At 38.9% G+C, this 25,672-nt stretch overlaps 2 protein-coding genes across 2 annotated transcripts; both read left to right on the top strand.

Moving 5' to 3' along the window:
* Positions 1 to 10,825: 10,825 nt before the first annotated feature.
* Positions 10,826 to 18,008, top strand: LOC121508629 (caspase-6-like). The gene is made up of 8 exons (XM_041785611.1): positions 10,826 to 10,924; positions 11,196 to 11,237; positions 13,960 to 14,002; positions 14,092 to 14,235; positions 14,895 to 14,971; positions 16,668 to 16,843; positions 16,920 to 17,058; positions 17,175 to 18,008. The coding sequence occupies exons 1-8, from the start codon at positions 10,903 to 10,905 to the stop codon at positions 17,405 to 17,407; spliced, it is 876 nt and encodes a 291-aa protein (XP_041641545.1). The 5' UTR covers positions 10,826 to 10,902; the 3' UTR covers positions 17,408 to 18,008.
* Positions 18,009 to 20,992: 2,984 nt separating this feature from the next.
* Positions 20,993 to 25,628, top strand: LOC121508822 (caspase-6-like). The gene is made up of 6 exons (XM_041785916.1): positions 20,993 to 21,022; positions 21,115 to 21,258; positions 21,555 to 21,631; positions 24,862 to 25,037; positions 25,114 to 25,255; positions 25,399 to 25,628. Exons 2-6 carry the CDS (start codon positions 21,146 to 21,148, stop codon positions 25,626 to 25,628), a joined length of 738 nt encoding a protein of 245 aa, XP_041641850.1. The 5' UTR covers positions 20,993 to 21,022; positions 21,115 to 21,145.
* The last annotated feature ends 44 nt before the right edge of the window (positions 25,629 to 25,672 follow it).

Below are 25,672 nucleotides of genomic sequence, written 5' to 3'. Positions count from 1 at the left end.
GGTAAGATGGTTCACAGAGGTGATAGCACTGGGGAAGTGAAAATAAATAAATCTACTACTCTGACAACTTATGACAAACTATAATGCAGAATAAGAAATACAATCATTAATTAGTCTGTGTGTTTATGATCATTGTGTAAGCAGATTCCTTTGGAGACTGAGAGTCCTTCATCCAAGGTTAAACCATAGATTTACCTTAAAATGTTTTCAACAAATATTACTGGATAAGGCAGATTAAAAGAAGTTTCATAAGATGTTCATCTCTCCCAGTAACTACTTTCAACATCTCTCCAACCATGGCACACTCAAAGTCTCTCAAATCCCCTTTCTTTTAAGAGCAGCTGAACAGGTGTACCTAATGAAGTGATCACTGAGTGTATTTTATCCCTGTACTTGAATGTTTTAGAAGCAGCTGTTGTCCTATTAATCAATCAAGAAGGATCCTTAGTACTTAGCTAAGAACACTTCCTTAAAAACCTGAATGTGGGAAGAGTTAGGGGAGGCTTTGGAAATGAACTTTAGTTGACCTCTGGGAAATGAAGACAAACATGCAGTAAAGAGACGATTTGGGTGACGGCTGTATCATTTGAGAGATGGAGATTATTAAATATGGGGACTAAGCTAAAAAAGTAGCATAGAAATCCTTTTGGTGACCAGTCACCTGGCACATGTAAACACCTATACTGATCTACAGGAGTGACATTCAGCCAATGAGAATGAGGGGCGGGGCTAAACCCTGCTTTATCAGTAGGAGATGAATGATGTAATACATAATTAAATATCATCTCAGATTCAATTCAGGCCCCACATCTATGAATTTTGTAAAATTAATTAAATAATGTTTCAACACATTTGCTTGTTACTCTACTGTCTGTTTCCCTGTTAGTTCAACGTGTAAGAAAGTTTATCAGGGAAGTACTGTAAATGAAAGGATTTAATGGTTTTCTTTCTTTCTTACTTCCTTCTCAGGAAGTGTTGCCACAGACAGCAAACCTGTGGCCAACAGGGAAGGTATGTATGTGTTTTAAATCAAGTTACAAGCCGTTAACAAATGGAAATGTTCGCTCATATCAAAGCAAAAGTGAAGCAAACCGATGAAGGAATCAGTCGATTCAGTAAAGGTGAGATTAATCATCAACTACATCAGCGTTTATGACTTTATATCCTAAAGCAGCCTTTTCCAAACTTCAGTATATGGCCCAGTATTTATACAGTGTAGGTCTATATACAAGAGCAAACACTATAAACAGACATTAAATATTGCTCTCAGATATTTACAGTCACAATCTTTAAATATAACCCAAGCTGTACAACTACAGTAAAAATTGAAATCAAAGGATGGTTATAGTGCAAAGAGACAGAGATTTCAACTGGAAAAATTATACATGTAAACAGGGAAATGTGAAATGGACCACTACTGAGTAACCAAAGAATTTGTATTGCAATAAAATAAAATTAAATGTAAACATAACTATAAAATATAAACAGAGGAATATGAAGTTAACTGGGTAAATAATGTGTATTAGTGAAACAAAGACAAAGTTACTGCAGTGACAGCTGAGTGGTCATCAGAGCAACCCCATGAATGTTGAGTTATCATCAGGGTAACTCTGACTGTCGACTGGACAGTGGGATACTTAGTAACACATCTGCTGAAAGAGCCAGCCTGCATAACACAACAACAACAGGGATTTCAGAGGGAGCTGAGACATCAAGCTTGTCTCTCTGTGGAGCAAGAAATCCCTGAAGAGTGTAAGCTGCTGGGAGTGTCCCTGTTCACTGCCCCACCACCAGGAGATGTCCTGGGTTAAAGGATGAAACATGTATGAGCGGTGGTTTCCAGCTGATGAGGTGGTCAATAGAGGTGGGGGTGCAGCAGACCTCAACACCCACCTGTTCAGTCAAATCTCTTTAAATATATTTTGTGACACAACAAAGGCTTTCCTAGAAACCTTAATGTCTGGCGGTGCAGGCCTCCATGTTGATTTGTGTGGATCCAGCTTTAGTAGTTTTAGTAGTTCAGTTTTATCAGAACCAGAGAAAATTTCTTAATTGGAATAAGGCAGCATCGTGGTTTGCCAATTACCTGTATGAAAGAACCAAGAGTGTTTAGATGGCTGATTCCACCTCATCTTTTCTGGAGGTCTCTAAAGGTGTGCCCCAAGGTTCATTCTTAGGACCTATTTTATTTTCTATTTATATTAATAACATGTGTGTTAATTGTCAAATTCTTCTTATCATTTTATGCTGATAATACCATTATTTATGTTGGTCATCCCTCATTGTGCAGGCTTTTGAGTTTTTACAGTCTGCTTTAAATGTTGTTCAGTCTCGTCTACAAAAACTTAAATTGGTTTTAAATGCAAACAAAAGCAAACTCATGGTGTTTTCTAGTTCTAGTGAGTTACCAAGGAACATCCCTTCAATCTTAACCTCACAAGGTTTACCCTGAGCTAGTCTCGAACTACAAATACTTGGGTTTTCTTATTGGTCATGAGCTCTCGTTCAAGGCCCATATTGCGAGTTTGGTCACCAAACTCAGGACAAAAATAGGTTCCTTTTAAAGAAATAAATCCTGCTTCTCCCTCAGAGCTTGAAAATACCTTGTATCTGCAACATTTTTATCGTTACTTGATTATGGTGATGTTCTACATATATGACTGCTCCAGCCAAATGCTTACAGTCTTTGAACTCTGTTTAACACTGTGCGCTAAGGTTTGTCACTGGTTATAGTCGACTCACTCATTTGTGAACACTAAGCCAAATCTGGCTGGCCCTCTCTGAGTGCTCGCAGGTACACGCACTGGCTGACTCTGATTTACAAGGCTCTTCTTGGCTTAGTTCTTATTTATGTACTCTTCAGCAAAGAACTAAAAGCTGCTGCGCTCTAGTGATACCATTCATCTTCTTGTTCCTCGTGTCAGGACTAAACAGGGGAAAAGAGCGTTCAGTTTTGCTGCCCTATCAGCCTGGAATAGTCTCCAGTCCGATTTGAAAATGTCAGAACTTATTTCACTGGAAAACTTTTCTGCTATTTTAATTGATGGACAATGCCAAACCTGGGTACAGTGCTTGTATTTATAAATTGTTATTGTGACTCCTACTGCTGCACTTTAAAATGTGATCTACTTTCCACTCTTATTTATTGTGTGTTCTAACATACTGTTTATTATTCGCCTCTTGAATATGTATTATTTATTATGACGTGTGCTGCTGACCTCTTGGCCAGGTCACCCTTGTAAAAGAGATCTCAATCTCAATGGGTTTATCTGGTTAAATAAAAATCAAATAAATAAATAAGAGCAAAGAAATAATCAGAAACCTTTTATTTGTTGAAAAGATGTTTTTGCTCTCTGGCAAGAATTTAATTTACCAACTGTTTACCAATGAGTATTTCTAGCCTAGTTGTCTGTTATTCATGAGTATTTATGTGTTGTTTTCTACAGAACGCCTTAAAAAGACTGATGCTGTGACCAGCAGGTAAAATGTTCCTTGATTCTCATCTTAAAATTCTTATTATTTTGTTTCCACCTTGTATTGTCTTTGTTATTTTTGTTCTTTTTGCCCTGAAGCAGCTCTCTGGATCCTAGAGGGGAGTACAACATGGACGACGATATTTCTGTAACCTACGATTATTTCTGTTTATTGTATGTCTTTTTTTCTCTACTTTGTTAGGTTGTGCTTTTAAAACGTCAGTGCACCCGAGACACCAAGTGTAACAGAGTTAAAAATGCCTTATTTGTTGAATTACTCCAAAATTAATTTTCTTGCCGTATTTATGTTACTTTAATGCCACCTGGTGGGTTAATCGTGCTACTGCAGCAGTAGGGCTCCAAGCAGGCCACCGTACGTACCTCAGCAACGGAAAATGCTCCTATGCTAAAGGTGTGTGTCTAATGCTGAGATCGATGTTAGCTTGTTTAATGCTTAAAACTGTTGTAGAAACTTTTACCAACATGTATTCTGACTATAAACATGATGAGAACATTGTGTGAAAGTTACAGACGTTTATGTGTAGAAATAGTAACTTTATTCACGTGCTGCTCTCTGTTTACTTGCCAAGCTAATGCTAACTAGCTTACCTTGTCGGCTGCCTAGCTCGTAGCCGCTATCCCCGCGTTACAGACGGTGATTCTTTTGTTTGCGTTGCACAGATATGAATGAGCCCATGCAGGTGCACGATGCAGTACTGATGTTTGTGCACTGATGTTTTTGCACCAGAATTAAAGAGCAGACCAGAGTGAGAGCAACTTCTGTGCGATTGTGGCGTCCTTCCTGCACCATAAACATTGAGAGACAGAGACACATCCTTCACAGTCCAGCAGAAAGACACAGCGGGGTTACACAAGCACGGTGCTTCTGGTGCTGCTTTTTATCACTTTTTCAATTTTTCTATTCCGTCTGTGGGTCCGTGAGCGGCAGTGGCTCCCATTGTTTACAGTATGGACCAGCTGCTTGCCCTGCGTGACACAGCTGTGCGGCCGAGGAGCGACCTGACGTCCCCCGCGAGTTAAGGAGGAGGATGCTGGGGTGCCGCGCCGGAAGCCACTAAATGCAGTGTGCAATAGTGGGCGGTGCCCAACTTTGGACATCGCCCACTCAAGGCTACCGGCTCTGCTCTTTTTGATTGAAACGAAGAGGACCCACTTAAAGTTGAATGCTACGTGGATTTTATGTACGAGCCAGCATTGAAATTGCCAACTTCGTGTGCTGACGCTCACAGGGTTCCTCCCTCTGGTGTTAGTGCTCTGGCCTCAAATATGTACAGGACTTCCGACCGGGTTGTTTATTATAAATGGTTATCTTACTTAAAGTACAACGCACCCGCTGTTTTGGAGGGAAATGTGGAATCTTTCTCTCGCTATGTGCAAGTACTGACCGTCATCTGATGGTTGAAAGCCAGACTGGTCATTTTAATGTCGCTGGCAGAAAGCTTGGACCTCATTGTTGCTTTAAGCATTTATTTTTTTTTACTCAGTGTTATTTTAATAATGTCATTAAGTACAATACTTAAAATAAACACCTAAGTCATATAAATTTATTGGGCTTAGTAAAGCACACAGTTCTTATCGCCCATTCCAAAAATATGATTGCCTTCATTTTCTGCTATCCCAAAGACCCATAAATCAGTCATCAGAAGACTGGTATTTGACTTAAATTCAGGAAAATTCTCTCGTTTTGACGATAAGCATTACTAATATTATATGCACTGAGAAAGAGAGAGTCAGTGTGTGGTGTGCTGTATTGTCAGTCTGAGTATCAGTTTGATTTAGGCTTTTTAGACAACATAAAGATGATCAAATAAGCCAGGAACATACGGTTTTAACTGTAGTGTATGGACCTACTAGCCTCCCTTGTTTACAGTACACCTAATAGGAGTTACATGTGCGCAGTGAGACCTATGTTGCTCTGTGACCTGCCGTCCTGCAGTAAACAACAAGCTAAAGATGAGCTCCGTGTCCGCTTCATTATTGAATATTGTCACAAACACAACAAAATTGGCGACGAGCAAGAACCGACACGCATCAGCTCCGGCGGTCTGGCAGAAAGCTATGGACCAAGTGCTTCAAGACATCCCAGGTACACAGTGCTATCTAGACGACATCATTGTTAGTGGCAAAAACGATGAGGAGCATCTGGAAAACCTCAGAAAGGTGCTCAGTAGGCTGAGTGAGTATGGCCTGTGTGCAAAGAAAAGCAAGTGTGTGTTTTTCAAGAGTGAAATCTCATACTGTGGACACGTTATCGACAAACAAGGCTTGCACAAGGGCATTCAAAGAAACAAAAAGACATAACGTCAGATGAACTGCTTACCCATTATGACCCAACACGACCAATTAGACTGGCATGTGACACTAGCCCCTATGGCATTGGTCACACATCATGAAAAATGGCTCTGAACACCCCAATGCATTTGCTTCCAGATCTTTGACAAGTGCAGAACGCAGCTATGCAGAGATCGATCGTGAGGCCGTCAGCCTTGTATGGGGTATCAATAAATTTCATCACTACCTTTACGGACAGAAATTCACTCTTGTGACAGACCACCAACCCCTTGTGTCCATCTTGAACCCCAGAAAAGGAATTCCAGTTATGTCAGCCACACGCTTACAACGCTGGGCACTTTTCCTGGGAGCCAATTCATATGACTTTGAATTTAAAGGGACTAAACAACACAGCAATGCAGATGGCTTTTCACGCCTACCACTGTCGACATCAGAGGAAGAAAAGACTTCTCCAGACCCAGAGGAGGTGTGCTACACAGCACTAGTGGAGCAGTTGCCTGTGACCAACACTGAGATACAAAAACAAACCAAAAATGACCCCACACTGTCAAAGATGTATGAAATAACAATGCAGGGATGGCCTTCACACAGGGACCCCACGTTCCCTGAGTTTTCAGTCAGACGAGACCGGCTCTCAGTGTATCAAGGAACACTGTTGTGTAGTTCTCATGTTGTTGTTCCTTAAAAGCTATGAGCACGAGTGTTAGATACTCTACATGAAGGACACCTCGGCACAGTCACAATGAGAGAGCTATGTCTCGTGGCCAGAAATAGACAAACAAATCGAAGATCTCACCAAAGGTTGCACAGGGTGTCACAAAGTTCAAAATGCACCACCACAGGCACCTCTGCATCCATGGGAGTTGCCTTCATCTCCATGGCAAAGAGTGCATGTGGATTTTGCTGGACCATTTCTGAACTCAATGTTCCATGTTCCATTATTGCTTGGAATGGCTTACCTGAACAGATTGTGAGTGACAACGGGCCGCAATTCACTTCTGAGGAGTTCAGCCTGTTCATGAAGAAAAACGGCATTAAGCACTTCAAGTCAGCACCCCATCACCCAGCAACAAACAGCTTGGCTGAGAGGCTTGTTCAGACTTTCAGGAGGTCTCTAAAGGCCATGGAAAAAGAGGACATTTCTCTGCAGCACAAGGTAGACAACTTTCTCTTTACATACAGAAATTCGGTTCATGTGACAACGAACCAAACGCCTGCTATGCTGCTGCTGAACAGGAACCTCAGACAGCAAGAGACTGACATAGGACAGGACTTCCTGGCACGTGACTACAGAGGAGACAAGTGGACCCCTGGAAAAATAGCTACCAGAACAGGACCGCTGACATATGCAGTTAATGTTGGAGAACAAACATGGAGACGTCATGTGGATCAAATTCTGGATGCTCAACCGAAAAAAAAACATTATACCATCTCCAGAAGCACCCCAGTGACAATCACTCAACGACTGTCAGCCTGTCACCTGCAACAGAGACTCTTGCCCCAGACTAAATCAGTGCTACCCCAAAAGCTACTCCACTGGTCCAGAGGCGTTATCCAGAGAGGCACAGAGTGCACCCCAAAAGACTGGACTTGTAATGTTCTTTTGTTTTACACAGGGACTGTTATTGACTGTTAGAGCGCGCACTGAGAAAAGGCATGTTTAAATGTGTTCTATAATGCATAAAATTTTTATGATGCATTCATCTAGAGGGGGAGGAAGTGTAGTGTATGGACCTACTTTTCATTGCGGAGTTATAGCCTCCCTTGTTTACAGTGCACCTAATAGGAGTTACATGTGCGCAGTAAGACCTATGTTGCTCTGTCTGTGACCTGCCGTCCTGCAGTAAACAACACGCTAAAGTTGAGCTCCGTGTCCTTTTCATTATTGAATATTGTTGTCACAAACACAACATTAACTTTGGTCTTTCCTTCTTTATTTTGCCACTTTTTGTTGTACCATAAAGGAAAAAATCATGAGAAATTAGAAATCACTTGACTCATCCTGTTGGGACTTTTATCTGTTGAGACTTTAGTTTTCCTCATGTAGCCCTCTCTCTGCCCCCCATCTGATGATCCGCTCAGAAAATTTTACTGGAAAAATGCCCTGACGTTTTGGAATCTGCTGGCTCTGTGAGTGTTTAAGTCAGAAATTCATCCCCTGCATGAGTAATTAAGCCGAGATCGGCCTTTGTGTCACATGGCTAATATGCACTGCAAACTCAAAAATCATCAGGTGAGAAAAGGTGTGACGACTCACAGTGTATGCCTGCCTATAGATTAAAGGCCAGTTGCAAGATGAGAGGGAGAGAAATTATCTAGCCATATAAATCTATTTGGAGAAACAAAAACTATCTAATTATAGATTCTAAATATTCAATTACACCTGATGTTCCCTGTACATATCAAAGACATAATAGGTTTTTTAATTTAAAGTTGATCAGATCCACAATCAGTACCTTGATTTAACTCCAGTAAGTAATCAGTATCATGTTCAAGCTTTCAGCTTTGTAACAAAACAAATTTCTTGTAGATTGGTTCAGGTTTAAGCAAGGTAGGGCAGATTTTACAGGCGAAGTGGGTTATTTATATTGAGCGTTTGCTAATCCTGCCCATTCCAAGATGGCGGACCGGCAGACGCACCTTTAACAGCTGTGGACGCATCATCTACGTGTCCTTATCTATGGTTAGGGTTAGGGTGGTCTAATAAATTTGTTCAGCACTGTACGTCTGCTATTTCCTTGCTGGAGGGTGACGTGATTTGTGTCGTGCGCAGTTGCGATGGTTCACGTACAAACCAATATTGTGTCAGAATGGTATTATGTTTATACTTCTCATCCAGCCACAATCAAATTCACTCTATCCGGATTTCGCAATTTATCCGGATAGGTTTTTGGGTTCTTTATTTGTGTTTTTTTGAACAATGACAAGCCGGAATGAAAACAAGTTGAAATGAAACAGGAGTAACGAGGCTATTTTTAAAATGTAAGCATTAGAAAGTACAGATAATTGCTTGAAAATGTAAGGAGTAGAAGTAAAAAGTAGGCTGAAAAATTATTACTCCAGAAAAGTAAAGATACCCAAAATGTTTACCTAAGTAAGGCAACGAAGTATTTGTACTTAGTTACTTGACACCTCTGCCCATAACTAATAATTCAGAAACTTTGAAAGTATCCCAGGTAAGTTTGCAGTTGCAGATGTGAGAGCATTTGGAGGTCGGTAGACTCCTACCAATACAAATTTTGTACATCCTGTAAGGACATTTAAAACAATACATTCAAATTGATTAGGGACAGAGGTGTTAAATAAAACTGTTACAGAGAGGTGTGATTTAACATAAATTGCTACTCCCCCTTCCCGTCGTTTCTGTCACATCAATAAATATTATAACCGACCAGGTTAACATCACAGTCTGGTGTTGTATCCAATAACCATGACTCTGTTATTACAAATATATCAGGTTCAGTTTGAGAGGCCCAGATTCTAATAAAATCCATTTTAGGTAGTAAACTTCAAGCATTTAAACATAACAAACCCATCCCATGTCTTCTTGATTTGAATGTAAGAGGTGTTAAGATGGTACTATTTAAAACATCATTTGCAAGACCACCCTTATTTCCTGACCAGTTGTTTGTAAGAGGCAGCTTTATCACCTTTGATCCATTATTATTCTTTACATTCTCAGGGGAACCTTTATGGTGCTCAGAGTTAGAAGGTTGCAGTGAGCTGTGATGAAGTGAGAGCATCAAGCCACAAGGTGGAGCTAGAGAACTCTGTTGTGGTCCTTTGCGTAGTGAGAGTGAGGTAGGCTGGGTGCGGGATTGACTGGGACTTGTTGGATGTGTCTGGATGTGTCTTGATCTACATACTACAGTCTTACCTACTTAAACAGTCTGATCAAATTGTTGTAGCTTTATTTCTGGTCAGTTGCACTTGTATTTTCTGAATAAAGAACTACATGGATCATTTTGTATGTTCACTATCATGGTTTAAGCAACATCTGTATGAGGCCGAATATATTTAACTAACCTCTGACTAATCTTTCATCAAGATTAAACCATAGATTTACCTAAGACCATTTACAGTTAATATTGTTGAATAAGGAAACATTTTAAAAGGGTTGAATAAGCTGTTAATCTTTCCCAATAAGTGCTTTCAACAGCTTTCTTGGGTCTGAGTTTATGTATGAGTACTTGTGATCTAGGCTTTTCATGCACATCTCCAGGTCCAAATAGGAGAAAATATCTAGTGAGCATCAGTTCTCTTTGCCAAAATGCCTTGTTGACGGCAAAGATCAGAGGCCAATGATGAGAATGGATGAACAATTGAAGCAGAGGGGCTACAGCTACAAAAACCAACACTAGGAGCCACTCCTGTCAGCTAAGCACAGGAAACTGAGGCTGCAATTCACACAAGCTCACCAGAACTGGAAAAAAGTTCATAAAATGTTGCTTAGTCTGATGACTTCATTTCTGATGTCACATTCATATGGTCGGGTCAGAATTTAGCCTAAACAACATTGTACCCTGCCAGACCATCAACGACTGTGGCATGTTTAAAGTCATGTAGATCCCCTTTCTGATGCTCAGTCTAAACCTCAGATTGTCTTGACCATGTGCATAAATGCAGTGGTTGCTGCCATGTGACTGGCTGGTGAGAAAGTTTGAAGGAGCAGCTGAGCAGTGAGTGTATTTTATCTCTGTATTTGAATGTTTTATAGGCAAATATTAAACAGCCAAGAGGATTTTCAGTACTTTGCAAAGGACACTTCCTTAAAACCTGACTGTGGGAGGAGTTAAGGGAGGCTATAGAGAATGAACTTTAGTCCACCTCAGGGAAATGTTGGCATTTGTACTATGGAGATCATCTGGGTGGCGGGTTAGTCATTTAGAGTTTTAGGTAATTCAACAGTTTTACTAATAGGGATTTAGTTTGAAAAAGTAGGTTTGAAATCTGTTTTGTGAGCATTGAGCTGGCAGATAAACACCTGTCAGTGACAGTCAGCCAATGAGAAAGAAGGGCGGGGATAAACCCTGCTTTATCAGTGTGAGGTTTGTGATATAATACATCATTGACTAGAACCACAGAGGAGGGAAGACTTCCTGCAACTGTGTCTAGAATGGCTGACGGCAAAAGTGGAGGTAACAGCTTTACTTACTGTTCTTTTTTGATTTTTGTTTTGTTTGCTTATTTATTCATTTATTTTAAAATAAGAAGACAGGCTACATTTAAATTTAATTACCTTTAAGTTTACACCAAATTTAAGCCCCATGTAATTTATAAGGTTTGTAACTAACATAAAATGATGCTTGCTGCTCTACTGTCCATTTAAAAATGAGTTCAACATGTAAGAAAGTTTGCCCTTAAACCCCTAGAAAGGACTTAACTGTTTTCTTTGTCTCACTTTCTCAGGAAGTGTTGCTACAGACAGCATACCAGTGACCAACAGGGATGGTATGTATGTGTTTTAAATCAAGTTACAAACCATTTATTAAACTTGTATAGAATTAGAAGAATATGTACCAATCAGAGCAAGAAGTGAAACAAACAGATAAAGGGATCTGTCTATTCCTGTATGGTGAGATGAATCATCAGCTGCTGAGCGTTCATTACTTCATACCCTAAATACCGAAAGCACATCAAGCAGTCTTTGTAGATAGACTTTGATTAGTTCCTTTATGACAAAGAGCAAAGGACTGAGTAATAAGCTTATTAAATCTGAAAAAAAAAATCATCAGTCACCAATAATGAAGGCAAATTGTTGCTTTATCTCACACTGTTAAAGGTCACTAATCCAGTGGTTCCCAACCTGTGGGTCAAATGTGGGTCACCATGTGTGCCAGAATAAAGAAACAGTGTGGAGTTAAAACCTTTAGGTCAGAGCAAAGGCTCATGGGACTTTAAATGTGTAGTTAAAATGTGTAACAAGAGCTAGAGTGGTGCATTTATTAAGTCAATGATGACTGATAGTGGCACAGTGAGATCTGCTGATTGTGACACCAGAAGTGTAAGAGCTATCATGTCAGGTGATTGTTTCCTGTGTTTCAACACAAAATGAAAAACATTGTGCCTTCTACTCTGAATGTAGAGATTTCTTAGAAATGATCGGAACCTGTTTTAAAGTTGTCCCTCATGTGCCAGTTGATATTTATAAATAATATGCTGAAAAGTCAGGGTTTGATTTGTTTTAGTCCATCATAGAGACACAATGCAACATTTTTCATTAAAATCGTATGAGCGGTTGAAGAATTTCAGAACTTTTGGTCACAGTTTCCTGTAAATCTGGACAAGTTGCCATAAACCCTGTCATTACTGGCAATAAACGAGTCATCATCCAAGGACATTTTTAATCTGATTATGATTGTGAAGCCATTTGAAGAGAAATTTAACTTTTTACTTTCACTAAGTAATAACCATTAAGATTATTTGTCATGAAATATTCTTTTTGAGCCATTTGAGTCAGCTTTTTGAGCCAATCACTCCACAGAAAATAAGCTTACAAAAGTGATTGTTATTGGCTATTGACTCTGGCATGTCAGGCCAGGTGCTCCAGTGATTGAGGTCTGTCAGAAAATTTCATCATGTACAACAATGTGCCGTTAAGCATGGGGAGCCACAGGGGTCTGTACTGGGTCCACCTTTGGTTTTCATTCAATCACTCAATTCAATCTGACACCTTTGGGTCAAATTTTACATTCCTTTAGGATCACTTTTCATTGCTACACAGATGATTAACAGTTATATATGCTAGTTGTCCTTCAAAGTGGATCTGATACAAATAAACTTGAGGCCTGTCTGGCTGCAGCTAGTAGCTGGTTACCAACGAATTTCTTGAGTTTTCGAGGTCTGCAGCTCATGTTTGACCAGAGTGTGAGTAAATATGAGGATGTTTCTCCAGTGCTGGCCTCTCTTCATTGGTCAGTTTAGGACTTTAAGGTGCTGCTTCTAATTTATAAAACAGTGAATAGCATTGCACCGTCATACTTGTATGATTTGGTGAACTCATATTTACCTACGTGTGCTTTATGTTTCACGAGGACTGGACTTCTGGGTGTCCCTGAAGTCCATAAAAAGATGGTTTGTGAGCTGGGCTTTTCTGTCACCAACATTGTGGACCAGTCTGTCTGTAGACATTAGGCAGACATCTTCCATTGATGTATTAAAAGCAGAACTGAAAACCTACTTGTTTACTGTTGCATATGAGTCTTAAATTGTTGTTTGTTTCTCTGATGTCCTTTTCAGAGATTTATGTTTTTAGATGTTTGTAGATTGTTACATTTTCTTATTGTCAAGTGGGTCTATTTTTATTATTTAAATTTCCATGTACAGAACTTTGATTGAAAACACCTCATAGATAAAACGTATTATTATAAGATTAATGAATTACTGAGTAATTTTAAGCCCCTGTGGGGAGTTTTAAGTTTTCATGGGATAGACAGATGTAAATAATTAAGCCTTTTTATGAGCTGCAAAAGCAAACAAGAGCTTCAGCAACACATCTCTTTAGTTCTGTATCGTATCTCTCAATGACTGTAGCTACTGCTGTGGTTTAGGTGTCAGACAGGAAGATTCACAACATGTTGACCCCTGCTGCCCTTCTTTTTTACATTTTCCATAGCAATAATTTGCAGTGAGTGAAAATCACCACTTTGTCTACAGCGGGCACCAAAATCAGCACGAGTTACAATTTCCACGCAGGAGCTTTGATTCGATTTATTTTAGTCAAATATAATCATTAACTTATCTAATACCCCATTGAATAGCCAGTGGATTGGCCAGATTCCATGTCTGTCATCAGTTTGCTCCATCCTGCAAAGCTTCAGTCAGAAACATTTTCTAAGTATGGACCATCAGTGTATTTTAGAGTTTTAAAGATTCTGCCCTTTCCAAACGCCATGTATGGGCTGTTGCCCCAGTGGATGTGAAATATACAGTAGCCCATGCCATGGATAAGTAAAATGATCTATCTAGCATGTCAGGTTCAGTTCTCTCCAGCTCCCAGCCACCCATTATAGCTCACTCCAAGTAGATGTAACAATGGCTGCTTGGCTCAGTACTGGCAGCAACAGAACAATCCATGCACCTGTAGTTGTCCTGCTTAACAGAATCAAACACCTATAAATAGTCATAATAAATATTTATTATTTCTATCATAATTATGTGTTTTTTTCTACAGCAGGCATGGAGAACCTTACAGAGACTGTTGTTGTGACCAGCAGGTAAAACATTCTTTTGTTCTCATCTTGAAATTATTATTTAGTTTCCACCTTGTGTTGTCTTTGTTATTTTTGTCATTTTTGCCCTGAAGCAGCTCTCAGGATCCTAGAGAGGAGTACAAGATGGACCACAAGAGACGAGGCCTTGCACTCATCTTTAATCAGGAGCACTTTGATAGTGTGACTTTAAAAAGCAGGGCAGGAACCCAGGCTGACGGGAGAAACTTGGAGAAAAGGTCTCACTTTTGTTTCTAGAAGTCTTCTGTATGCAGAAAGACGCAGTCATATCAGAACTGTCTCATGGTAGACCACTACTGATGCTATTTTAACATGATGACACAGAATGTCAGTATCAATTTTACTGCCTGCTACAGCTCATTTGAACATTTGTAAATATTTGGGCTGTTGGTATCAAAATGAATCAAAATTCCATATAGTATGAAGCATCAGGTAAAACACGTTCAATCAAATACCCACTATTCCTCCTACACTGGTGCATCACATTTGTTAACTCAGCTGCCATAACTTACAGTTGACTGAAATCAATAAATTGGTAGTTTACATGCTATGGTGTAACACTGAGGGAAATAGAAAAATCAAATAAGTAAATAAATACAGCTATGTGATAAATAGGGGGTGGATGTGGACATCAAATCAAAGTAAATAAATCACACTCACCACAACCTCAGAGAATCATACTAAAAAGTGAAAGAGGAACTATAGAACATACATACAGAGGGATGATCTCTACACAGCTTTGAGTTTCCTCAGTCACATAGGCTGTAAAGCTGCAGACTTCTGTATAATGACAACAGCAAGACAGAGATGTAAATTCTTGTCTCTGTTAGTTGATTGTGCACTGCAGTTTTTAACATGTCAAACTTTTTTCTTTAAGCCTGCGTGATCTAAACTTTGATGTGGAGATTTACGATGACTGCACAAAGTCAGATGTTGAAGAGAAAATCAGAGAAGGTAAGCACATGCATGATCACATAAAACATATCGCTTTAACCCGTCTCCATTACAGCTTCTCATGATCCGACACTGTGAGGCTCTGCACCTGTCAAGATAGGAATACATGCTAAAACTTTAAAAATAAAATCAGATAAAACTTTTGGTTAGGTTAGGGTGAGGGTTATGATACCAAAAGTTAAAAGTTAAAAACCTGACCTGTAAAATCCAGTAACAAAACATTTGGTATCCACCTCTAAAACGGCTTTACACTTGAGGACAAAATTATTAGCCTCCCTGTGACAATTTCAGTTTTTCTCAAATATTTCCCAAGTGCTGTTAAACAGAGTGGAGAGTTTTTAACACAGCTTTTCCAAACATCTTTGTTTTATTTTGGATGCTGACATTTTTTTCACTTTTTACACAGAAATGAAAATATTCAATTAAAACCAAAAACTACCAGGGTCAAAATGATTAGCCCCCCTGGCTTTAATAGTAAATAGTTTCTCCTTTTTGCTGGATAACAGCCTGTAGTTGTTTGTTGTAGCAGACACATCTTCTGAGGAATCCCAGTCCATTCTTCTTTGGCCAATCTCTCCAGCTCTTCCAGATTTGATGATCTTCTGGCATGGACCTTGGTCTTCAGTTCACCCCACACATTTTCAATGAGATTTAAGTCAGGGCTTTGTGCAGGCCACTCAATAACGCTCACTTTGGTCTTCTGAAGGTAGTTCTTCACCAGGAGTGGCGTGTGATTTGAGTTGTTGTCGTTCTGAAAGAAAAAGTGATGACCCGGACCCAGTCTTGTTTCTGACTGCTTCAGGTTTTCTTTCTTAATCTCCACATGTCCTTCTTTCTTCATGGTTCCTTCCACCTGGACAAGGTTTCCAGTTCCAGATGCACTGAAGCATCCCAACAGCATAATCCTCCCGCCACCATGTTTCACTGTGGGTACGGTGTTCTTTGGGTGATACGCCTCTCCCTTCTTTCTCCAAACATCACCAACATCTCTGTGGCCAAAGAACTCTAGTTTAATTTCATCCGACCAAAGGACACACTTCCAGTATTCATAATCATTCTCCAGGTTGTGCCAGACTTCAGTCTGGCCTGAAGGGGTCTCTTCTGCAAATGTTGAGTTTTTCTTGGTCTGTAACCTTGCAGTAAAGTAAAATAATCTAAGCATCCAAAATAAAACTAGGATGTTTGGAAAAGCTGTGTTAAAAACTCTACATTCTTGGGAAATATTGGAGAAAAACTGAATGTTTGCAATGTTTGCTTTGTAGTTATTTTATGAATCTCAAACTGGAACGTTGTCCTGGCAAATTAGCACACTTCTGTTCTGACAGAGATGGTGTCTCACAGTAACGGTCTGTGAGAATGGGGGGGCGTCCCAAAGCGTTGATAGGCTGCTTCTATTACACTACATGCCAGAACTAAGAGAGAGGAATGAGTCCATTAAACAAAGCAAGCAAATATGTAAAATTTAATCTGTACAAAAACAGTATACTTTTTAGTGTCGACAGTGTGCAGGCGTTTGCTTGCAGTCTTTATTACTGAAAATATAAATTTCCCAATGTCTAATGTTTAGAACATCTATTTTTCTATTGAATCTTGTATTTTAACCTTTTCATCAATAATTTTATAGTGACTCCAATATGTTTTGGGCTTTAACATGACAACTTTTATTCAGTTTAATAAATTATTAATGTGTCAACAGCTGCAAATGCCGACCATTCAGATGCAGACTGCTTTGTTCTCGTCTTCCTGAGCCATGGAGAAGATGACTACATTCATGCTAGTGATGACAAGATCAGCGTTAAAGACATCACATCCCCATTCAAAGGAGACAAATGCAAGAGCCTCATAGGGAAACCAAAAATCTTCATACTACAGGTACAAACAAAAACAACAACAAAAAAAAAGATTCTTAGAATACAGGCAAAGTAAACATGAATGTGTCTGTCACCAGGCGTGCCGTGGAGGCATCGCTGATGATCCAGTGACTCCCTGTGGTGGAGAAAGTGACTCAGAGATTGAGGCAAATGAGAGCGCCATATACACCCTCCCTGCTGGAGCTGATTTCATCATGTGTTACTCTGTGGCTGAAGGTGAGATGGCTGGGATGTTAATCTAATTGATTTTTTCAGTCATTTTAACTGTGATTTTTAAGAGACTAATACGTCCCTCCCGTTAATGTGTCTTTTCCATTTTCTTTTTTGCAAAGGCTACTATTCCTTCAGGAATATTGCAATGGGCTCCTGGTACATCCAGGATCTGTGTGAGATGCTTCAAAAGCATGGCACCTCCCTTGAATTCACAGATTTACTCACACTGGTCAACAGGATGGTGTCAAAGAGAAGTGCTAACTGTGACAACGAAGATCTCAAAGGGAAGAAGCAGATACCTTGCTTTGCCTCAATGCTCACCAAGCAACTGACCTTTAAACCAAAAAAGTAACACTTTCACACCTTAAAGTTCTAATGGCTCTTGCTAGCTTTCATTATTTCTTGAATTTTACATAGTGCAGCCTTATCTACTTAAACAGTCTGATCAAATTGTTGTAGCTTTGTTTCTGGTCAGTTGCACTTGTATTTTCTATATTAATGCTAAACATTTGCTATATCTATTTTCCTGTATTGATATTTTTTATTGCTGGATTATTTGTTAATATTTTTGAATGCCATTTCTGTGCTTTTCTCTGAATGTGTAAACCATGCCAATGTTGACACTTACTATATTTCCTTCTGCTTTTACTTTGGATGAGAGTCTGTTAAACTGTGCTCTGAGATTTCTCCATATTCTTTGAATGTTTGATGATTTTATGTGCTCTAAATAGTGGGATATTCTTTGGGACTTTGTGTGAGGAAAATCTTTACTTTAGACAGGCCCAGTGTTGCTAACCTGTTATTTATTGTAAAACGCTCCTCCAGCTGTGTTTTTTTTCATTTGCGCCACTTTGTTTTCTAACCTTTTGTTGCCCTGTTCCTATTTGTTTTAGATCTGTTGCTACCTTCAAATTCAAAATGAGTTATCATTTTATAAAAATCTCCCAGTTTCAGCAGCTGATATGTTGTCTTTATTCTAATATGACTTAAATATGTATCCCGAGGTTTGCAAATCATTGCATTCTGAACTAGAAAAGCACTCAGAGAGTGCAGACCTCCGCCATTAGCCCTATCTCCCAATAGTACAGAATCCTTTAAAACACTCCTGTATCCAGACAGATCAGTCCCAAAATCTAATCAGTTCTTCCTTATACCATTTCTGACATTTCCTGAAATTTTCATGAAAATCCATCCATGACTTTTTGAGTTATGTTGCAAACAAACAAACAAACAAACAAAAAAACAAACAAACAAACAAACCCACCCGATCACATAACCTCCTTGGCAGAGGTAATAGAAATACACTCTTATTGATTATTCTGTGTGTATATGATCATGGTGTAAGCAGCTTCCTTAGGAGAGTCCTTCATCCAGAGTTTACCTTTAGCCTTTAACTGTTTTAAACAAATATTATTGGATAAAGCAGATTAAAAACATGTTAAATACGATGTTAATCTCTCCCAATAACTGCTTTTGACAACTCTCCATTTCTGCTACCATATTCAAATATTTAAATAACATAAACACTAAAGCCTGCCAGTACACCAACAATCATGGCACGCTTAAAGTCTCTCAGATCCCCTTTCTTCTCCATTCTGATGCTCAGTTTTAACTTCAGCAGATTGTCTTGACCATGACCCTAAATGTACTGGCTGCTTCCACCTGATTGGCTGGTGAGAAAGTTTTAAGAGCAGCTGAACAGGTGTACCTAATGAAGTGATCACTGAGTGTATTTTATCCCTGTACTTGAATGTTTTAGAAGCAGCTGTTGCCCTATTAATCAACCAAGAAGAATCCTTAGTACTTAGCTAAGAACACTTCCTTAAAAACCTGAATGTGGGAAGAGTTAGGGGAGGCTTTGGAACTGGACTTTAGTTGACCTCAGGGAAATGAAGACAAACATGCAGTAAAGAGACGATCTGGGTGACGGCTGTATCATTTGAGAGATGGAGATCATTAAATATGGGGACTAAGCTAAAAAAGTAGCATAGAAATCCTTTTGGTGACCAGTCACCTGGCACATGTAAACACCTATACTGATCTACAGGAGTGACATTCAGCCAATGAGAATGAGGGGCGGGGCTAAACCCTGCTTTATCAGTAGGAGATAAATGCTGCAATACAGAATTTAGTATCTTCTCAGAGGAGGGAAGACTACCTCTAACTGTGTCTAAAATGGCTGACGACAGAAATGGAGGTAAGTAGTTTACTTACTGTGCGTGTTTTTTTCTTAAATAATCAGCCACAGGCTTTTTAAAAATTAGACATTTAAATTAATTACCTGTAACTTAAGACTAAATTCAGGCCCCACATTTATAAAAGTTCAATTAAACAATGTTTCAACACAATTGCTTGTTACTCTACTGTCTGTTTCCCTGTTAGTTCAACATGTAAGAAAGTTTGTCAGGGAAATATTGTACATGAAAGGATTTAACGGTTTTCTTTCTTTCTTACTTCCTTCTCAGGAAGTGTTGCCACAGACAGCAAACCCATGACCAACAGGGAAGGTATGTATGTGTCCTAAATCAAGTTACAACCCGTTTACAAATGGAAATGTTTGCTCTTATCAAAGCAAAAGCGAAACAAACCGATGAAGGAATCAGTCACGTGAGATTAATCATCAACTACATCAGCATTTATGACTTTATGTCCTAAAGCAGCCTTTGCCAAACTTGAGTATATGGCCCAGTATTTATGCAGTATATGTAGATCTATACACAAGAATGGATGCTATAAACAGACAATGTTAAATATAGCTCTCAGATATTTTTAGTAATGATCTTTAAATATATATGACCCAAGCTGTACAACTACAGTAAAAACTTAAATCAAAGGATGGTTATAGTGCAAAGAGACAGAGATTTCAACTGGAAAAAAAATTATACATGTAAACAGGGAGATGTGAAATGGACCTCTACTGAATAAACAAAGTTTGTATAGCAATACAATAAAATAAAATGTAAACATATCAATAAAATATAAACAGAGGAATATGAAGTTAACTGGGTCAGTAATGTGTATTAGTGAAACAAAGACAAGGTTACTGCAGTGACAGCTGAGTGGTCATCAGAGCAACCCCATGAATGTTGAGTTATCATCAGGGTAACTCTGACTGTCGACTGGTCACCAGAGTAACGTACAATCAGATAACATCAGTGTAAATTACAATTAACAAGCCCCTAGTATTTATTAGGTTTTTTAGCAGGAATCTTCAAAATCACCAATATGTTCTTCTATACTTCTGTGGACCTCAAGTGGAAGATCAGCACTGTTGATTTAGCTGTCACATGGGAAGAAGGAGAGGAGGCAGCTCATGAAAAGAAGAGGCTCAAGTACCCTGACCTGTGTGAAGTGGGGACAATTGGATTTTTGGGATACTTGGTAACACATCTGCTGAAAGAGCCAGCCTGCATAAAACAATAACAGGGATTTCAGAGGGAGCTGAGACGGCACGCTTGTCTCTCTGTGGAGCAAGAAATCCCTGAAGAGTGTAAGCTGCAGGGAGTTTCCCTGTTCACTGCCCCACCACCAGGAGATGTCCTGGGTTAAGGGATGAAAAACGTATGAGCGGTGGTTTCCAGCTGATAAGGTGGTCGATAGAGGTGGGGGTGCAGCAGACCTCAACACCCACCTGTTCAGTCAAATCTCTTTAAATATATTTTGTGACACAACAAATGCTTTCCTAGAAACCTTAATATCTGACGGTGCAGGCCTCCATGTTGATTTGTGTGGATCCAGCTTTATTAGCAGTTTTATCAGAACTAGAGAAAATTTCTTAATTGGAGTAAGAACAAAGAAATAATCAGAAACCTTTTCTTTGTTGAAAGATGTTTTTGCTCCCTGGCAATAGTTTAATTTACCAATGGTTTACCAATGAGTATTTCTAGCCTAATTGTCTGTTATTTATGTGTATTTATGTGTTGTTTTCTACAGAATGCTTTACAGAGACTGATGCTGTGAGCAGCAGGTAAAATTGTTCTTAGTTCTTATCTTAAAATTCTTACTATTTTGTTTCCACCTTGTATTGTCTTTGTTATTTTTGTTCCTTTTGCCCTGAAGCAGCTCTCTGGATCCTGGAGAGGAGTACAACATGGACCACAAGAGACGAGGCCTTGCACTCATTTTTAATCAGAAAAGATTTTATGGGGAACGCTTAAGTTACAGGAGTGGAACCCAAGCTGACTGCAGAAACTTGGAGAAAAGGTATCACTAGTCAGCTGCTGCAAAAAAAGACAGTGCATGTGTATTACTGGTGGTCTGCTGAGCTATGATGGGATGAAAGAAGCTGGTGCACTAGGACTTTCTTTATGTCTGACAACTGTTTATTCTAATAAACATGGAAGAACCTCTGAGTTGATTTAAGCTCTTTTACACAGGGAAATGTAGCAAAATTACATCTAGAATGAAGCATATCAGGTTAGCTTTTGTATAATGGTAACAAGACAGAGATGTAAATATTTACATTGCATTTTTAACATGTCAAACTTTTTTCCCTTTAGCCTAAAAGATCTAAACTTTAAAGTGAAGGTTTACAAGGACTGCACAACATCAGCTGTCAAGAAAAAAATCAGTAAAGGTAAGCACATGCATGATTACATCAGACATTTTGACAAGGGGCTGTGAGGATTTCTTACAAACTGTTACACTGGGCCCTTCAAAATAACCCCGCGGGATAGAGCGAGGGAGAGAGAGAGAGAGGAAAAAGGAGACGAAGGATGGGTTCATTCTGCCTTATCTCTTCTTGCCTGTAAGGTGTGAAAGCAAAGGCTTCAACTTAAAGTCACTTCCAGCTAGAAATGAGTGACATCATATGCCGGGGTATTAATAAACAGCCATGTTATTGCTTTAGACACTGTCATGAAGACAGTACTGCTTAAAAAAGCGCACGTTTATAAAAAAAAAGTGTCTGTGTGAAGATGCTTCAGAGGTGATGAAAGAATTTCTTTTAATGATGTCAGCCCAATTTGGCAAACGACGAAATCGCACATACATACCGACGCATAAAAGCTAAAACCCTAAAAACTAAAAAGCTGACCTACAAAACCTAGTTACAAAACGTTTGATAAAGCTGAGTAAACGTTCTGCTTACAGGGAAAAGTTCGCTCTCCATAACAATATTTCAATGTAGCTGACGTGACCTATGTAGCTTTATTAGCTGTGTAATCTATGTTGACAATGGGGCTTCATAGCTATTGTAGCTAAATCTTACAACACTAATAGATGTCTACGGTAACATAAGATATGTACAGGTAGGGCTGGGCGATATGGTTAAAAAACTGAATCTCACCAAACCAAACTCGATTTACGATTTTGATTTTTTTTTTTTTCAAATGTAAAAGAAAAACACTTGAATGGGTTGCTTTCACTTTTATCAACAACAACAACAACGATAATAATACTAATAATAATAACAACAACAACAATAATAACAATAACAATGATGTTAGCTTCAGTTAAACAAGGACCGTCGGGGTGTTTGCGTGCAGGAGGAAGGATGAATCTTGACACAGGAGATAACATTTATCTTCGTTTACTGCTGAAGATGGCAATGTTGACATTTTTACAGTATGGATCACTCTAACTCCAGTGCAGATGAACTTTCAAAGTCCACACCGGAGCAGGCGAGCGAACAGGACCAAGGAAACTGTACAACAACAGGAACTAGAAAAACAACGACCTCTTGCGTAGTTCCGGAAACAAGGTAACACTAACATGAGGATAATTAAAGACTATAATGACATTATTTAAACATAACTGGAGGCAATAATAGCACTGGCGCCACATTAATAAAAATAATAATGTTTTTATAATATTTATTTGTAACAAAATTGAACTGAATGTTTGTTTAAAGGTAAAAGTGTGAACTGTAAACTTGTCTTTAAAAGTGCACTGTGGAGGGTTATTTACCAGACTCTGAAAGTCTTATCTGCTTAAGAAGCAGACAGAAAGTAATGCTAAAGTCTCTCCATGATGTATGCAAGTAAACAAGAGCATTAGAGAAATACTGATTATTTCTTTATTTGATTTCTGGTCGTCTCTGCTACTAACCTTGCAAACCAGATAGATACGCCCGTTTCCTTGTTTTTCCACTGGTGAATCCATCTTGCAAAGCTCCCATCTGAACCGTTTGGGCCCGGTTAGAAAGTGAAAGGGCCATTCAGCGACGAGGGGCAGTACTTTCAGGCACAGCAGAGTCGTGATGTAAACAAGCAGCAGCAAGAGCTGGTGCAGTTATTCAGTTATTCCTCAGCAGCTGCGCACGCGCAGCTAGATAGCGGCTATATCATGTGTTTTGTTGCTCTTATTGGCCCGTAGAGATGTGACAGACAGAACGTTCATCCAATCACACTCCAAGTTTTTTTCAAATCCTCTGCCTTTTCTCAAATGTTTCCTATTGATCCAGATGGTATGTGAGGTTACTCTGATGCAGAACCAGTGTCAAAAAAAGAAAAAAAATGTTGTCAAGCAGACCAAAACTACTTTTAACTTCAATTTCTACTGAAAGTATTCAGAATGAATGATTATTAAAACTGAGCAGGATGTTTTTCTTTATGTGAGAACACTGTGGTTACTCATTAGCAATATGTAAGAAAAAAAATAGATCATTTTGTTTACAGGGTTTCCAGAACTAACAAAAAATTAAAGTTTCTTACAGTAACTGGTACTTTGGTATAACAGCAGTAAAGTTTAACAGAAAATCTAAATTTTCAATTTTCAAAATCTTGATTTTCAAAAACTCGACTTATCGATTTATTGCCCAGCCCTATGTACAGGTAAGCTATGTTAGCTTTGGCTATGTTTGCTTTAGCTACCTAAGCTTTGCTACCTTAGCTTTGGCTACACTTGATAAAGCTAACTTAGCTACCTGGGCTTACATAGTAATGCTAAATTAGCTAGCATAGCTATATTAGCTTTAGTGAAAACCAACAAAGCTAAAACAAGCCAACATTTGCATATTTACTTCAAAAACAAGTCTCTATGCAATTTAGCCCTGGGTTAGACCTCTGACATTTTTCTGTCTTTTATTTATGAAATGTTTAGTCTGTAACGTTTGCAATGTTATTTTATTAATGTAACTGCTACACTTTGTTTATGAATAAAGCTGGATTTAAAAAAAAATTCTAAAACTGGAAATACTTTGTATCAGCAAATGATGGCACTTCTGTTCCGACGGGGGTGGTGTTTCACAGTAACGGTCTATGAGGGGGGTCGTCTGAGGTTTACAGTCTGCAGCCAGACTGTGCTGATGGGAAGTGTTTTTATGCTTGTGTCCTCGTAGGACATGGTGTCATGTTTTGTGTGATGCCTGGGAAGCTTTCAAAGAAGGTTGTTAGAATTTTCTATATTACAACATTTTAAAACACTTACATCTCTGAGGGATTTTTTTCAAAATAGGGAATTAAAAAAGTATTAGTATTTTAGTCCCAAAGTGTAAATAGACTGTGTCTATTTCACCACATGATAGACCTTCAATTTTTTATAATTAAAAACAAGAAATTGACCAATATGTAGTGTTTGGGATGTTGGTATTTGTTTGTATCATCTATCAATATTGTTAAATTAGAACTAACATTGCATTGAAGATTAAAATTCTGCTCCAGTGGCTGCTCTAAAAAAATCAAACTTTGTGTGCACCCATGCACTTAGATGAGAACATTTTAAGGAGGTGAGGCCAACATCAATACTGTGATTGAAACTCTTAGCTTTTTACTTTTTCACTGTATATGTTAAAGTGACTTTCAACATGATTTGTGCTGTAAGACGACAACTTTTATTCAGCTTAATACATTCTTGATGTGTCAACAGCTGCCAATGCTGACCATTCAGATGCAGACTGCTTTGTACTTGTTTTCCTGAGCCATGGAGAGAAAGATTATCTTTTTACCTATGATGACGAGATCAGCATTAAAGACATCACATCCCCATTCAAAGGAGACAAATGCAGGAGCCTCGTAGGAAAACCAAAAATCTTCATATTACAGGTACATGCAGACAAAAACAAAAAATCCTTGTGCCTAGATATACAAGCAAAGTAAACATGAATGTGTCTGTCATCAGGCATGCCGTGGAGAGATCGCTGATGATCCAGTGGTGACACCCTGTGGTGGAGAAAGTGAACCAGAGCTGGTGGCAGAAGAGAGTGCCATATACACCCTCCCTGCTGGAGCAGACTTCATCATGTGTTACTCTGTGGCTGAAGGTGAGATGGCTGGGATGTTAATCTACTCTTGATTTTCAAAATAGGATACACTCAGTTCATAATTTTAGTATAAAAACAGTAATCCTATTGATATCCCTCTCATTATTTTTTAATAACTATTTTCTCCACTTTTTTTTGCAAAGGTTACGTGTCCTTCAGGAAGGCTGACGGCTCCTGGTACATCCAGGCTCTGTGTGAGATGCTTCAAAAGCACGGCACCTCCCTTGAATTCACAGATTTACTCACACTGGTCAACATGATGGTGTCAAAGAGAAGTGCTGACAGTAAAAGCGAGGATTTAGATGGGAAGAAGCAGATACCTTGCTTTGCCTCAATGCTCACCAAGAAACTGAACTTCAAACCAAAAGAGTAAGTTTCACACCTTCAAGTTTCTAATGGCTCTACTGTTATCAGATG

The sequence above is a fragment of the Cheilinus undulatus genome, linkage group 4, assembly GCF_018320785.1.
Source record: "Cheilinus undulatus linkage group 4, ASM1832078v1, whole genome shotgun sequence".
Lineage (NCBI taxonomy): Eukaryota > Metazoa > Chordata > Actinopteri > Labriformes > Labridae > Cheilinus > Cheilinus undulatus.
Note: the sequence above shows the minus strand (reverse complement) of the source record. Positions and strands in the feature narration are given on the sequence as shown.